General features: G+C 36.7%; 2 protein-coding genes across 4 annotated transcripts in view; one reads left to right on the forward strand and one right to left on the reverse strand.

Annotated features, from left to right (window-relative positions):
• Nucleotides 1–3,795, forward strand: part of jak2b (Janus kinase 2b) — a 37,365-nt gene extending 33,570 nt beyond the window's left edge. For all 3 annotated transcript variants that reach the window (XM_053480958.1, XM_053480960.1, XM_053480959.1), the window contains exons 20-24: nucleotides 1,315–1,439; nucleotides 1,589–1,761; nucleotides 1,896–2,013; nucleotides 2,270–2,383; nucleotides 3,202–3,795. In XM_053480958.1, the coding sequence (XP_053336933.1) occupies nucleotides 1,315–1,439; nucleotides 1,589–1,761; nucleotides 1,896–2,013; nucleotides 2,270–2,383; nucleotides 3,202–3,336 (665 nt within the window). In that variant the 3' untranslated portion in view covers nucleotides 3,337–3,795. The remainder of the gene's footprint in view (nucleotides 1–1,314; nucleotides 1,440–1,588; nucleotides 1,762–1,895; nucleotides 2,014–2,269; nucleotides 2,384–3,201) is intronic.
• A 5,896-nt stretch (nucleotides 3,796–9,691) lies between these two features.
• On the reverse strand, nucleotides 9,692–11,174 carry mboat4 (membrane bound O-acyltransferase domain containing 4). Its single transcript, XM_053480430.1, has 3 exons — nucleotides 11,053–11,174; nucleotides 10,751–10,975; nucleotides 9,692–10,616 (listed from the first exon to the last, which is right to left on the reverse strand). The coding sequence occupies exons 1-3, from the start codon at nucleotides 11,172–11,174 to the stop codon at nucleotides 9,692–9,694; spliced, it is 1,272 nt and encodes a 423-aa protein (XP_053336405.1).
• Nucleotides 11,175–14,000: the final 2,826 nt, after the last annotated feature.

A 14,000-nucleotide genomic window follows, 5' to 3' on the forward strand; every position in this document is an offset into this window, starting at 1 on the left:
TTTTGATTTTTACAATAGATTTTTGTAGATAGGGTCCATATAAATTATGCACCGTTTCTCTTTACCATACATACTGTATAGTCGATCACATATATGTTTTTTGTTAAAAGTCAAAAAAAAAAAATTGGTGGAGCTTTGAGGCAGATCTTGGTAATAAATATATCTAAATGTGTAGCTTACAACAGAAAATAAACATTTATGGTAACATACTGTAAGACTGGAAACAAAATGATGGAAGAAAAAGTAGAGAAACAAAAGTGGAAGGTTTTTTTGATTTACTTCTTCCACACCAATAGAAAATACATGTGTGTTATTTTATAGTTTTTAAGTGTAGTGGGCTTTTATTGTCACTTCAATCATATACAGTTTAGTACACAGAGAAATGTTCCTCCCGGACCAAGGTGCTACAACATAAATTAACAAAATAAATTAACAGAAACTAACTAGCTAACCAAGAAACCTAATTAGCTGGCTAGCTGAGACAAGAGAGATTGACATTTTTAGTTAGCAGAAAGCTATCTAAGTTTTTATACAAAAGAGACAACATAAAGTGCATGTGCAAATGTGCAAACGAGTGACAATGCTACATTACATGGCATGACAATACTTTGTGGTAATGAGTGCAGGTAGAGGACTGAACATTCCTTGTAAGTAGCAGCAAAGATGAAAAATAGTTTGTGCAGATAAAATATAATTTGTGCTTCAGCAGTATTGTAGAATGTAGAAAATAAATCACTAAACAAAAACAAAGAAATTTGCAAGTGATCTCGAACTTTTGAGCAGTACTGTAATTAATTGGGATGGCATGAAAATGTGAAAAAAAAATGGATTTACACTATAAATGTCATCATGCATGTCAAACACTTTACACAGAAACTGCTATTTGTAAGATTTTGCTGATACTGTTGCACAGTTAAAAATGTAAGAATAAGATGTATTAGCCAGTTTTTGTCCTCCAGAAAAAAATCTAACTGAACTTTAAAAAAAAATTGAAACATTCGAGGCATTTGTTTACAGCATAAGGCTCGGCCAGGTTTCATTCCTAGGTTCATGGTTTATGAGAGCTTCCAAATTTTATGACTAGGAAAAAAGTGATTCTCACTGCTACTTTTTAAGCCAGGTTTTATACTGTGTATAACAGTGAGCTATGCAGTATTTAAAAAAAAAACATAACACCACCTAAACTTACTAGGTGCATTAAACTTGCTGCACATAGACTGCATTTGAATAAAAAGAAAATCTGCCTCGGGATTAACTAGCGTTTATGTTGATAACGTCATTCTCTTCTTTCTTTTTTTTTCTCCTTTCTTTCAGGTCGGCGAAACCTTCGACTTGTGATGGAGTACCTTCCTTATGGCAGTCTGAGAGATTATCTCAGCAAGAACCGAGCGAGGATTGACCACAAGAAGCTTGTGCATTATGCCTCCCAAATATGCAAGGTATTAAAGTGATGCAAGCCGTTGTTTATGTCTGCGTTATGTGTGTTTATTAGTAAATACCAGATACTGTCTTAATCAGTTCCTTACTGTACTGTAGGCTACAGTTTTTTCAGTAGTGATTTACACCTAAATGCATTGTATTGATCCAGGGCATGGAGTACCTTGCAAACAAACGGTACATTCATCGAGATCTGGCTACTCGAAACATCTTGGTGGAGAGCGAGACTCAGGTAAAAATTGGTGACTTTGGCTTGACCAAGGTTTTGCCTCAGGACAAAGAATACTACAAGGTCCAAGAACCTGGAGAAAGTCCAATATTCTGGTAGGATATTTAAAATTCTTTTGATTTGTTTGGATGTGTTTAATAATTTTGGATTGAGCTTATTCTGTGTCTTTTAAAAAAAACAAAAACATTAATACCTGTAGATTTTGTAAATACGGTCTCTTTGTTTGCAGGTATGCCCCTGAATCCTTAACAGAAAGCAAGTTCTCTGTGGCGTCAGACGTCTGGAGTTACGGTGTTGTTCTGTACGAACTCTTCACACACAGTGACAAGCTCTGTAGTCCCCCTACAGTATGTATCACACATTCCCTTGTACAATTGGTGTTTGTCCATTAACATTACTTCTTATTTATATTAAATCTTATACAAACAGCACACAGCATGTAAATGGAAGTGTTCACAAAGGAGACATTGGGTTTAAAGTGGTTTAATGTGTGGTTTAGTGTGCACTTGCCATAATCACATCATGCAAATAGAATTCATCCACCATCACATTGTTGATTTTGCATGACATTGTACATTAAAAGAGACGCTATGTTTATCTTAGGTGTTTATGAGCATGATGGGAGGAGACAAGCATGGCCAGACTATAGTCTATCACCTCATCGAACTGCTGAAACAAGGCAACCGCTTACCTCAGCCGTTGGGTTGCCCCCAGGAGGTAAGACTTTACGAGTGACCAAGAATTCAGAATAATTCTAAATAAACGATTTAGGCTAAATTGTAAGTTGTGTTGTAAGTTACAGATGACAATTATAATGGATATCAGGTTCTTTTAATATATTAACTTTAACATTAACAGTTAAAGGTAATGATAATAATATTATACAATACATTGTCAGTGCATTATACAGTACACTATCTGAGTATAATATTATCTTTTTAAAGCCTTTAAAATTGTACATATATGTATGTATATTAACTTACAAACTTACATACGATGTATACACACTTCAGCAGTTGTTATCTATGCCATTTTTTAAAAACTAGATTTGAATCATGGCAGCAATGTGTAATATTATGTTTTCTCTAAAGATGTCAGTAGTTGCACCATCATTTATGCGCTTATGTGATTGTCAAAATAGAAACATATATTATCATGTTGAAGTGTGTATACAGTTTTTGGGCGCTTTTGTATAAGGTACTAAATAATAAATTATTTAAAAGACATTTTTAATGTATTTTAAGAGGACCAGTTTTACCCTGTTAGTACTTAAAATGTTTTTTCTTTTATCCTGATTTTTTATTTTTTTTTTTTTTTACTATTCCAGTTGGACTGTTTTAAAATCTACGATTTTATCATATTTAGTGACATCAGTGTCCAAAACTTGGCGCGTTTTATTTTTACATTATTTATGCCTGAATTGTATAAAATTATTCAAATAATTATACTTTACAACAGGATATTGTTCTACTCACAAAGTACTGCATAAATATACTGAATATGATTTAATTGCTTTATATTCTTGATTCTTTTAGATGTATGACATAATGCAGGAATGTTGGGATAATGACGCAACCTTTCGGCCGGCCTTTAAGGAGCTTGCTCTGCGCATCGACTTGTTTCGAGACAGCAGTGACTCAGACCCATACACACAAGTGCCTCCATTTTAAGAGAGAAACACTTAATTTTGTTTGAAAGACTTGAAACTCATAAGCACCAGGGAGTTAATCAGGACCTCCATCGTCACTCTCCTTGCTTTTCCAGTGCACCATCTTGGCAGACCTCATTAAGGACTTGGAACACCTACCAGCCTTTAAAAGCAACTACGTATTGTTTTGCTTTTTTCCCCACCCCATTTGCTAGCAGTGCTAGCATATTTCCTTGAAGAACTGTGAACAGAAGAATGCATGTGCAATTGCATTCTTTTTATATATGTGTTTTTATGTACATATAAATAAAGATTTTATAATTTTATAAAAATGAAAGATGAATGCAATTCCAGCTATATTTGGACTGTTAAAAGCAGTTAAATATAAAGAAAGGAAGATATAATGTTTATAGCTTTCCATCGTCATGTAGGTGGTGTCTAATTAAAATCATATATTAAATGTGTGTCTGGAAGAAGTTATTTTAAAATGCAGTACTTTTGTTTCTTTAGTTTTATTTGATACACAACAGATTTTTTAAAAATCGGCAATGCAATTTATTTAAAAATGTGTAGTCCTAACCTTTAAAACCTAACTTTTAAAAGAATATGAAAGTAGCATAAATATGCTATGCTATGAATTAAAATTAAAAAGAGAAATGATAAAAATGGGCTAGCTTTAAATGTATTTATGATGGTGATTTTCAGTCAGTTCAGTCATGTGAGGATGTACTTGGTATTTTGAGACTAAATTTTGGGTCACTCTTCAATTTTGTGCCTACGGTCACATCTGGGTAATTCTTTAAGAGTGATGACGATCTACCAGTTGAGCCCTTAATTCCAACTCCAGTCATAGCATTTAGTCTAGTCCAGTCTAATAGAATAGTCTGGATTAATTCAATTCAGTTATATTTATACAGTATAGTGCTTTTAACAATGTAATGTCTCAAAGCAGCTTCACAAACTTAAAAGAAGATTATGGAAATGTATAGGAGAAAGTAAAAATGTGTATAGAATATAGTGATCTGATTGTCCCTAATGAGCAAGCCGACAGCGATGGTAGCAAGAAAAAACTCCCTGGGTGGTAATAGAAAGAAAGAACCAGACTCAACATGGAACCCATCCTCATTTGGGTTATAACGGATAGCAGGGATTGATCTGCAGAGGGGCGGTCTGGATCACTGGGGATCACTCACATACAGGGTCATGTGGTCACGAGCTATGATCCTCCCCCTTCATGGGGTGCCAATCCATCGCATGGCACACACACATACACTCACACATCATTTACACACTACAATTCAGGAACGCCAGTAAGCCTCATCTGTATGTCTTTGGAAACCTACCAAGCACAGGGAGAACATGCAAGCTCCATGCACATAGGTTTAAGATGGGGAACCAATCCCAGACCCTGGAGGTGGAAGGTGACAGTGCAAACCACTAAGCCACCGTGCTGCCCATTAGGACCACATTTAGGATATAATGCCAAGCAAGCCGACAAAGTCCTACTAAGTTTCCTAGTAGGACTCGAGTTCTACCCCACAACCACCAATAAAAAGTCTAGCAGAGCATGCCCTGAAACATGGGGGATTTTCCAAGGAATGCTTTACAACCACAGACGTAGTTCATTTCACCGTGACTACATCAGGTCAGTGGTTCCTGAATATAATAATCTTTTTGTAGTCTTTGTGTAACTTGGAATTTAAATTGACATATAAGATTTCATTTATATCTAACATTTGAATGTGCAGAATATTGTATTGTAACATTTGTTTGTTTGTGTTATTGTTTTCTGGTTAAATAATTGTTACTTTTTTTATTTGTAAATGATTTTAAAAATTATATCAGTTTTACACCCACAACAATGTTATAGATTGTGGTGCAGATTCATGACATATTACTGCACATAAGTCTAGGTAGATATACTTAGAGATAGATACTGGCCCAGTTTTTGCGATCAGTCCCATTCCAGGAATTTCGTCCGTAACATATTTACTATGTGTTACATGTCCACAAGTACGGACTTGGGACCACTGATAGCCTCCATGGACTGTGGCCTCCATCCTACACCATTTTCACTCTTGGAGAACCTTCCCTCACTGTGTATGACTTACCAGTTACAAGGTCTATACCATTTATAAGTTAGGTTACTTTTTATTTGTCACATGTACATTACTGCACAGTGAAATTCCTCCAGGATACAGTGCCCCTGGATCAGACAGGTTACAAGGTTAAACGCAATGGCAGCCAGGTGGATCTGGGGCTTTAATCGTCAATCTTCTGATCAGTAATTCAGAGTGTTAACCCACTGAGCTGGCACCCTTCTCCACACACACACACACACTGTCGTTTTTTATTATAATGTACACTCACCTAAAGCCATAGTAATATGGTGCTTTCGCCTTCAGAACTGCCTTAATTCTACGTGGCATTGATTCAACAAGGTGCTGAAAGCATTCTTTAAAAATGTTGGCCCATATTGATAGAATAGCATCTTGCAGTTGATGGAGATTTGTGGGATGCACATCCAGAGCATGAAGCTCCCGTTCCACCACATCCCAGATGCTCTACTGGGTTGAGATCTGGTGACTGTAGGGGCCATTTTAGTACAGTGAACTCATTGTCATGTTCAAGAAACCAATTTGAAATGATTCGAGCTTTGTGACATGGTGCATTATCCTGCTGGAAGCAGCCATCAGAGGATGGACATGGTCAGAAACAATGCTCAGGTAGCCCGTGGCATTTAAACCATGCCCAATTGGCACTAAGGGGCCTAAAGGGTGCCAAGAAAACATCCCCCACACCATTACACCACCAGCCTGCACAGTGGTAACAAGGTATGATGGATCCATGTTTTCATTCTGTTTACGCCAAATTCTGACTCTACCATTTGAATGTCTCAACAGAAATCGAGACTCATCAGACCAGGCAACATTTTTCCAGTCTTCAACTGTCCAATTTTGGTGAGCTTGTATAAATTGTAGCCTCTTTTTCCTGTTTGTAGTGGAGATGAGTGGTACCCGGTGGGGTCTTCTGCTGTTGTAGCCCATCCGCCTCAAGGTTGTGCGTGTTGTGGCTTCACAAATGCTTTGCTGCATACCTCAAGTGGTTATTTCAGTCAAAGTTGCTTTTCTATCAGCTTGAATCAGTCGGCCCATTCTCCTCTGACCTCTAGCATCAACAAGGCATTTTCGCCCACAGGACTGCCCCATACTGGATGTTTTTCCCTTTTCACACCATTCTTTGTAAACCGTAAAAATGGTTGTGCGTGAAAATCCCAGTAACTGAGCAGATTGTAAAGTCCTCAGACCGGCCCGTCTGGCACCAACAACCATGCCACAATCAAAATTGCTTAAATCACCTTTTTTTTCAATTCTGACATTCAGTTTGGAGTTCAGGAGATTGACCAGGACCACACCCCTAAATGCATTGAAGCAACTGCCATGTGATTGGTTAATTAGATAATTGCATTAATGAGAAATTGAACAGGTGTTCCTAATAATCCTTTAGGTGAGTGTACCTTGCAGAGTCAAGGACTTTCTTATATACATCAAATATTTTCCAGATAGATTTTTCTGGATTGGTAGTATTGCATTATAAGACATGACCACAAGATGGCAGTGTCACCTCAATCTCTGACAAGCAAACTGGAAAAAGCTTCATTAACTAGAGTGAACTAAAGAAACAAGCTGTCTATAAAGATAGTGTGTGAGGTGTAGAGATGAGCGAAACAGGTGTTATGCGCTGAAATGCCCCTAGCCATGGATTGCCCCCCAACATAATCGCTATCAAATATTATATTAGAACATAAATTCATAGCTTAATGGTTTACAAATTACAAATTACATGAGACAATCTAATAAAATAAGAAATATGAAAATATATATATTGTATATGAAAAAATAGAAATATATATTTTTTCATATATAACATTTATACTTTTTATTGTTTTTGTTTTAAAATTAGTTTCGTCTAATTTTATTATAAACAATATTTATTTTTATTATATATAAATATTTATATGCATACTCATGACAAACCCCTGAAAAATAAATGTGCCACAAAATAAACATTATACAAGAATTTGTATTAGTGGTCTTGACGGCTGTCACGTGCCTAGGGTTATTATATGAGTAATATCATATTTGACAATAATAAACCTATGAATTTATGTTCTAATATAATATTAGATAGCGATTATGTAGGGGGGGGGGCAATCCATGGCAGGGCGGGCATTTTAGCGCATAACACCTGATCCGGGAGACTCAGTGTTTGTTCGTGATTCCAAGGATTCCGTGGATTCTGAGGACTCGTTAAGCGCCCCTAGTGGAGGACCGTCGCATAAACAGGCAGAATCTGTATGACAATGACATAAGCCGCAGCTGTTTCACTTTTACAAAATTGTGTGATTAGACGTAGTGCTCTATAATCTGATTTTATTAACACTGAACATATTTGTTACATGTTGGTGTGGTGTAGATGTGTATTATGACCAACTGGGATGATAAACGGTTCTGGCATTTGTATCACATCCAACACAACTTCACCAGAATGTTAATGCTAACGGTGTGATGCTTTAGCTCAATGTACACAAATCACGTTCAAATCCCGGCTGTTTTAAAACTAGCTACCTAAAACTTTAAAAACTAACTATGCCAAATAGTTTATTCGCTTTTAACCTATAAAAATTAAAAATAAAAATCAGATACCACTGATAAATATATTATTTTATTCATTCATTATATTTGTTGTTGTCTAAACTCATTTCTATGTGCATTTGCCATTAAAATAAATATTTGGCATTTATAATTCTTGATTTTTTGTTATTTACATTTTATGGCCAGAAGCAAAAAAGACTCAGAATGCACAACGTGTCCTGGCCGATTTAACTAAACCGTGGGATTTATCGGGTCAGTCAGATTCGTAGCGCGGAGTGAAACAGACGGATCTGTGACTCAGCGTGTTCACGAGTCCAAGGATTTATTGGATACGAGGGATTCGGTGAGCGCCCTCTAGTGGATGGACCATAGGAAAATGCTGTCAGAATCCCTACTGACTCAAGTGAGCCGGATCCGTTCAGAGAGTGATTCAGAAGGAGTCGAATCCGTTAAAGGATCCGAGTTGCTCCTATCTAGTAAGATGATGAACAGTTTCAGTCTCTGAAATCAAAAAGGAGGGATGAACACACTCATCCTACAGATATTCCTTTATTTGGCATTTAGATGATGGAGAAGAGGCTGTTTAACACATCTGTCTAAAACATCCCACATACTCCATGTTCAGGTGGGTTAAAGCTGGGAAGTATGAAGGCTAAAGCTTTGTGGAGGGGTGTGGGGTCATCCTTAAAGAGATCAAATTAATCAGAATAAAAATATTTTATGTTAGATTAAATGTGATCATTCTGAATAACTTTTAATTGATTTTCAGTGACTCTTCCCTCTAAGGGGATGAATGGAAATCCTGTGTTCCACACAGCATAACAAATGAAGTGGTAAAAAGTTATAGATTTTTTTTTGTGTGTGTGTGTGTGTGTGTGTGTGTGTGTGTGTGTGTGTGTGTGTGTGTGTGTGTGCAGAAAGAAAACATTAACGCAAGTGGATTTTTTCTTTTATTTCCTTAAAAGATCTCAAAGATACACTTACAACATCCACATGCACTTACATAGAAATATTTGCATATATGTACACCTACACAGTGCAGCAATCACATATTAGTCATTACAAACTATAAACTGCCTTGATATAGTTGTTAAAATAGAATAGGAAATAGGGAGAAAAAAACACAAGAAATTGTATATGGTTATCATAAGCTTTATACACTCACTGGCCACTTTTTAAAAGAATATCACAAGGTTACAGTAAATTAAATGAGCACTTTTTATATCTACTATATGATTTCGGCTTGCACAAAATTTTAAACCTTTATGCAAATCGATCTCGACAGCAGAAGACCAAATCAGGTTTAACTTATGTCAGCCAAAAATGGGAACCTAATGAGGTTAAGGTGTGGATTTTATTTATTTATTTTATCAATCTTCTGCTGTTTAGTTTCACTGTGGTCTTCTGCTGTTGTCAGCCCTTCAACTCGAGGTTTGATGTATCATGCATTCTGTGATCTGTGATTCACTAGATGTAAATTCTACTGTTGTGCATGAAAATTACAGGAGATTTCTGAAAAAACTCAAACCACCCATCTGTCACCAACAACCATGCCACAATCAAATGCACTGAGATTACATTTTTCCTATTTTGATAACTGATATAAGAATTAATGAAGCATTTGATCTGGATGTGATAATATTTTTTTTAGCTATGCTGTTGGTACATTTTTGACTGTTCAGTTGTTTCTATTAAAGTGGCAAGTAAGTGTAAGTTACCATCTTATAAAATTAACAGTATTAAAATGCTTGCGACTGGAACTAGAGCAATGTGCGTTGTACAAAACAGCTTGAGTGCCTCCAAACTTTGGAGTTCAGTTGTTACCACCACACAAGTGATGACCGCCTGAGTGTAGAGCCAGCTTAGACAAGTATACAAGCCTTTCCTCCAAGCTGTGGTCAGCCTTGGGGAAAGGTGTTTGCGTAGCTTGTGGTCTCCTAACACAGCTAGAGCCCATCCAAGGAAGCCTGCCACTTGACCTGGGTACAAGCCGTGCCACAAAGCTGAGAAGCTGAACGTCATGAGCACCGGCATCCTGCTACACCTCTGGAACACTAACCTGCGTAACCAGCCTGCTGTTGTCCTGTTCCAAAGGCGAGCAAAAGCTGAAATATTGCTCAAGGTTTCTATCTCAAATGCATTTCCATCAGAAAGCCCATTCCACAATGCACCTCCAGCTGTACTGTACCCAGTGAAACCTAGTCCTGCTGCGTTGTTAACGCTTTCACTTATTTTCCAGTGCACATAGTAGTTCAATCGGAGCACCAGGGAGAAGATCCAGACCCATAATATACACGGAGAGCTACTTGCACTGAATATGCTTGATTGCAGAAAGCTTGTAAGGAGAAATTTTAGAAGAAGCAGAAGTAAAAACTGCAGCATCTTCCAAGGCAGAATGGTAAGAGGTGAAGGAGGTGGCTTGACTCCAATCTTCTCTACAAAGTCCACATAGATGCTAAATGGACAAAGTGGTCCTCCAAGAAGGGCAGGAAAGTACAGAGTGTAGCTTATGAAAGGGACGAGGGAAACAGCTTGGCTCTTATTGTGTTTTTGGACATGCCTGATGACTTTTCCTTCCTGGAGATCCATTGATACTGACGTGACTCTCTGACTGAGAAGCATTAAAGCAGACAAGGCCAACACAAGCCTAAGAATGAATAGATAGATAGATAGATAGATAGATAGATAGATAGATAGATAGATTGATTGATTGATTGACTGATTGATTGACTGATTGATTGACTGATTGATTGTAATTAGAAAAAGTGTATTTTTTTTTACCTGGAATCTGGAGGTTCTTGAAGCCAATATTGCTGATACTGCATATAAAAATGCCACAATGTTTGCCAACACATCTGCAGCCCAAATATCCAGTAGTGAATGCAAACTGGTTCCAGGAATCGCACCAATATCACAAATATGATGCTGGCAATAAACAGCAGCATGCTGTACTGGCCCATAGTCAGAACAGCAAGGATAAATCCTCCCAACGCCAGAGAGATATGCCTTACCAAAACAAACTCTATTAAATATTTTTTTCTGCAATAACCATAAGTATATGCCATTAAAATATTCACGCTTACCTGTTAAAAAGACTGAGATATCCTCGTGTAGCCAACCTGTAAAACAAAAAGGCCAATGGTATGGTAAACAACTGATACGCCAGCTGTGGGTTATGAATAAAAATCATCCACAAAAGCTCCATTCTAGTAGGTTTAATATGTCCTGATATGTGGTTTGCTCTGTCTGTGGCTTCCTCTTGAGAAGTCTAGTATTTACACCTCGGAGAGAGTATGATTACCATGGAGCCATGAACATTTATATTTTCCACTTCAAAAAAGCAATCTAAATTCCAAACGTACACGGATAGATAGATGTGCAGTAAGTTAGACCTGTCTCCATTTCTAGTAACCGGATGCTCTAAAACACAGCAACACTATCATGAGTACACACTTGTTTAATTCTTACATTTGTACCTGTTTTTTTTTTTTTTTTTTTGCTTATTATGGGATGGTTAACAAAGTTTTATTCTAAAAAAAGATAAATTAAATTCTTTGTTACTTCCATAAAGCTGATTTGGGAAATTGTCCCCTGCTAAACATATTATACAAATTTAAATGAAAAGAGTTGAGTGGATTTGAATTGACTGGATTGAAGTGAATTGGATTGGATTTTATTTGATTAGTGTGCACAATGTTTTCTGTTCAATTTTGTTGAATACCTTATTATTTTTATTTAAAGGGGAATAACTAAGCAAAACTGCTGACCAGTAACATCAACAATGTATTAATCAACTGATCAGTCATAACATTATGACCACACAATATTGAGTAGGTCCCCCTTTACCTTCAAAACAGTAATGAACTATGTGTTCTGACACATTTATATTGGAATCTGCATTATCCTTTTTCTCCGTTTGAGCTACTGTAGCTCTTCTGTTGGATCGGACTACACTGGCCAGCCTTCCACTTCATGTGCATCAGTAAGACTTGGCCACCCATAACCCTGTTGGCAGGTTTTTTCTGCCTTGGATCACTTTTGGTATGTCCTGACCACTGCAGTCCATAAACATCCCACAAGAGCTGCAGTTTTGGAGTGGCTCTGACCCAGTTGTCTAGCCATTCCAATTTGGCCCTTCACACCGTAACTACATTTTACATTTACAGAGGTAGGATATATTAGGCAGCTAGTGAACCTTTTTTTCTGACGTTGATGTGTTGAAAGCAGAAAAAATGGGTAAGCCGAAGGATTAGAGTGATATTGACAAGGGCCATATTGTGATGGCTAAATGACTGGGTCAGAGCAAAACTGTAGCTGTTGCTGGTCTGCGGTGATCAGGACATACCAAAATAATCCAAAAAAGGAAAACCTGTAAACTGGCGATAAGGTCATGGGTGGCCAAGGTTCACCAATACACATGGGGAGTAAACGCTGGCCCATGTAGTGCAATCCAATAAAAGTGCTAGTGTAGATCAAATTGATTAAAAGGTTAATGCTGGTGGTGATAGAAAGATGTCAGAACACAGTGCATCACTGTTATAGTGGCAACAGGGTAGACCTATTCAATATTAGGCAGGTGGTCGTAATGTTATGGCTGATCAGTGTAAATTGTAAAACAATGATATGGTAAAGTTCTTTTTCTTGTGTCTTTTGCATTTTAAATGCAACCACACTGGTAATTTAGAAGAAAATGGAGGGACTGCAGGAATATGCGCTTGATCTCTTCTATAACACTGTGTGTTTTAGTATATGTTTGAAATCCTGCCCTCTGTGTAGGGATAAATCAGTTAATTCAACAGGGATGTGTCAAAATCTAAGTTATTATTTTCTGGATGTTTAAAAAAAAAAAAGTCATCCAACAGAGAAATCAGTGGATATGGAGGACTTATGCTGTCCATTAACATTTTTGTCTAAGTCCTAGGCAGGTGGCGCTAGTATCACAGAGTTAAAGACCAAGTTACAAAAGGAAAAGTATAATTACTGCTGGTTTGGATTTATGTGCAAAGGCATCTACTACATACCTCCAAACCGGAGTAACTAGGCTAACATAGAAAGGTTCTCAATAATCAAATGACGCAGAGTCTTTTAAATAACATATGACATAAGCGTCCCCAAAACCTTGAGCAAAAACAGGGAACACTATGGACAATTACATGCTCACCTTCCTTCATATATACACTACATGTCGTACGCTTACATCCTGGACCATCGCACAAAGACACTTTAATAACTTTGCACACCTACCTTCACAACTACACTACATTTTACAGTTTTACGTTTACATCCTGGACCAGTGCACAAAGACACTTTAATAACCTCTGCACAAAGTCACTTTATTCTATGCATATTTGCACACACAGCACAGTATATTTCAATTTGTACAGTAGATTTCTATTTTTTGCACATCATATTTCTATTTTTATTTTTAGTTGTTTTTTTTTTTTCTAGCACATTTCTATTTTTATTTTTAGTTCTATTTTTCCTAGTTTAATTTAATTTTTATTTAATTTCTATCGTATTTCTTTTATTCATATTTATTTCTTATTTGTAAACTTAATTCTCTTCTAGGGTTAATGGCAGCCGTAAAATGCATTTCACTACATTTCGTACTGTGTATGTTTGTGTATGTGACAAATAAAATTTGAATTTGAATTTGAATTTGAGGGAGTGACTGGAGAGCGTACGGACAAAAAGAATAAGTTCCAGCCCTGGTAAACTGTCATTCTTCACAGTCTGTTCTGGCGTGTCAATAAGTCATGGCCATCAGGGTGTTGCACAAACCACAGAGCATGTACGTAGCTGTGTTATTGGCCAAGAAATTACACAATAAGATAAACCATTCAACCACAAGCCACATTATACCATGGCCCACCTATTTGCTTCTAATCAGGTATTAGTTTTTTTGTTGTTTTTGGAACTGCGTAGTGATGGAAGAGAGCAAGCATTAATTGTGAATCAATTGCTATTATATATATATATATATATATATATATATATATATATATATATATATATATATATATAATCAGCA

Source organism: Clarias gariepinus, chromosome 21, assembly GCF_024256425.1.
Source record: "Clarias gariepinus isolate MV-2021 ecotype Netherlands chromosome 21, CGAR_prim_01v2, whole genome shotgun sequence".
In the NCBI taxonomy this organism is placed as follows: Eukaryota; Metazoa; Chordata; class Actinopteri; order Siluriformes; family Clariidae; genus Clarias; species Clarias gariepinus.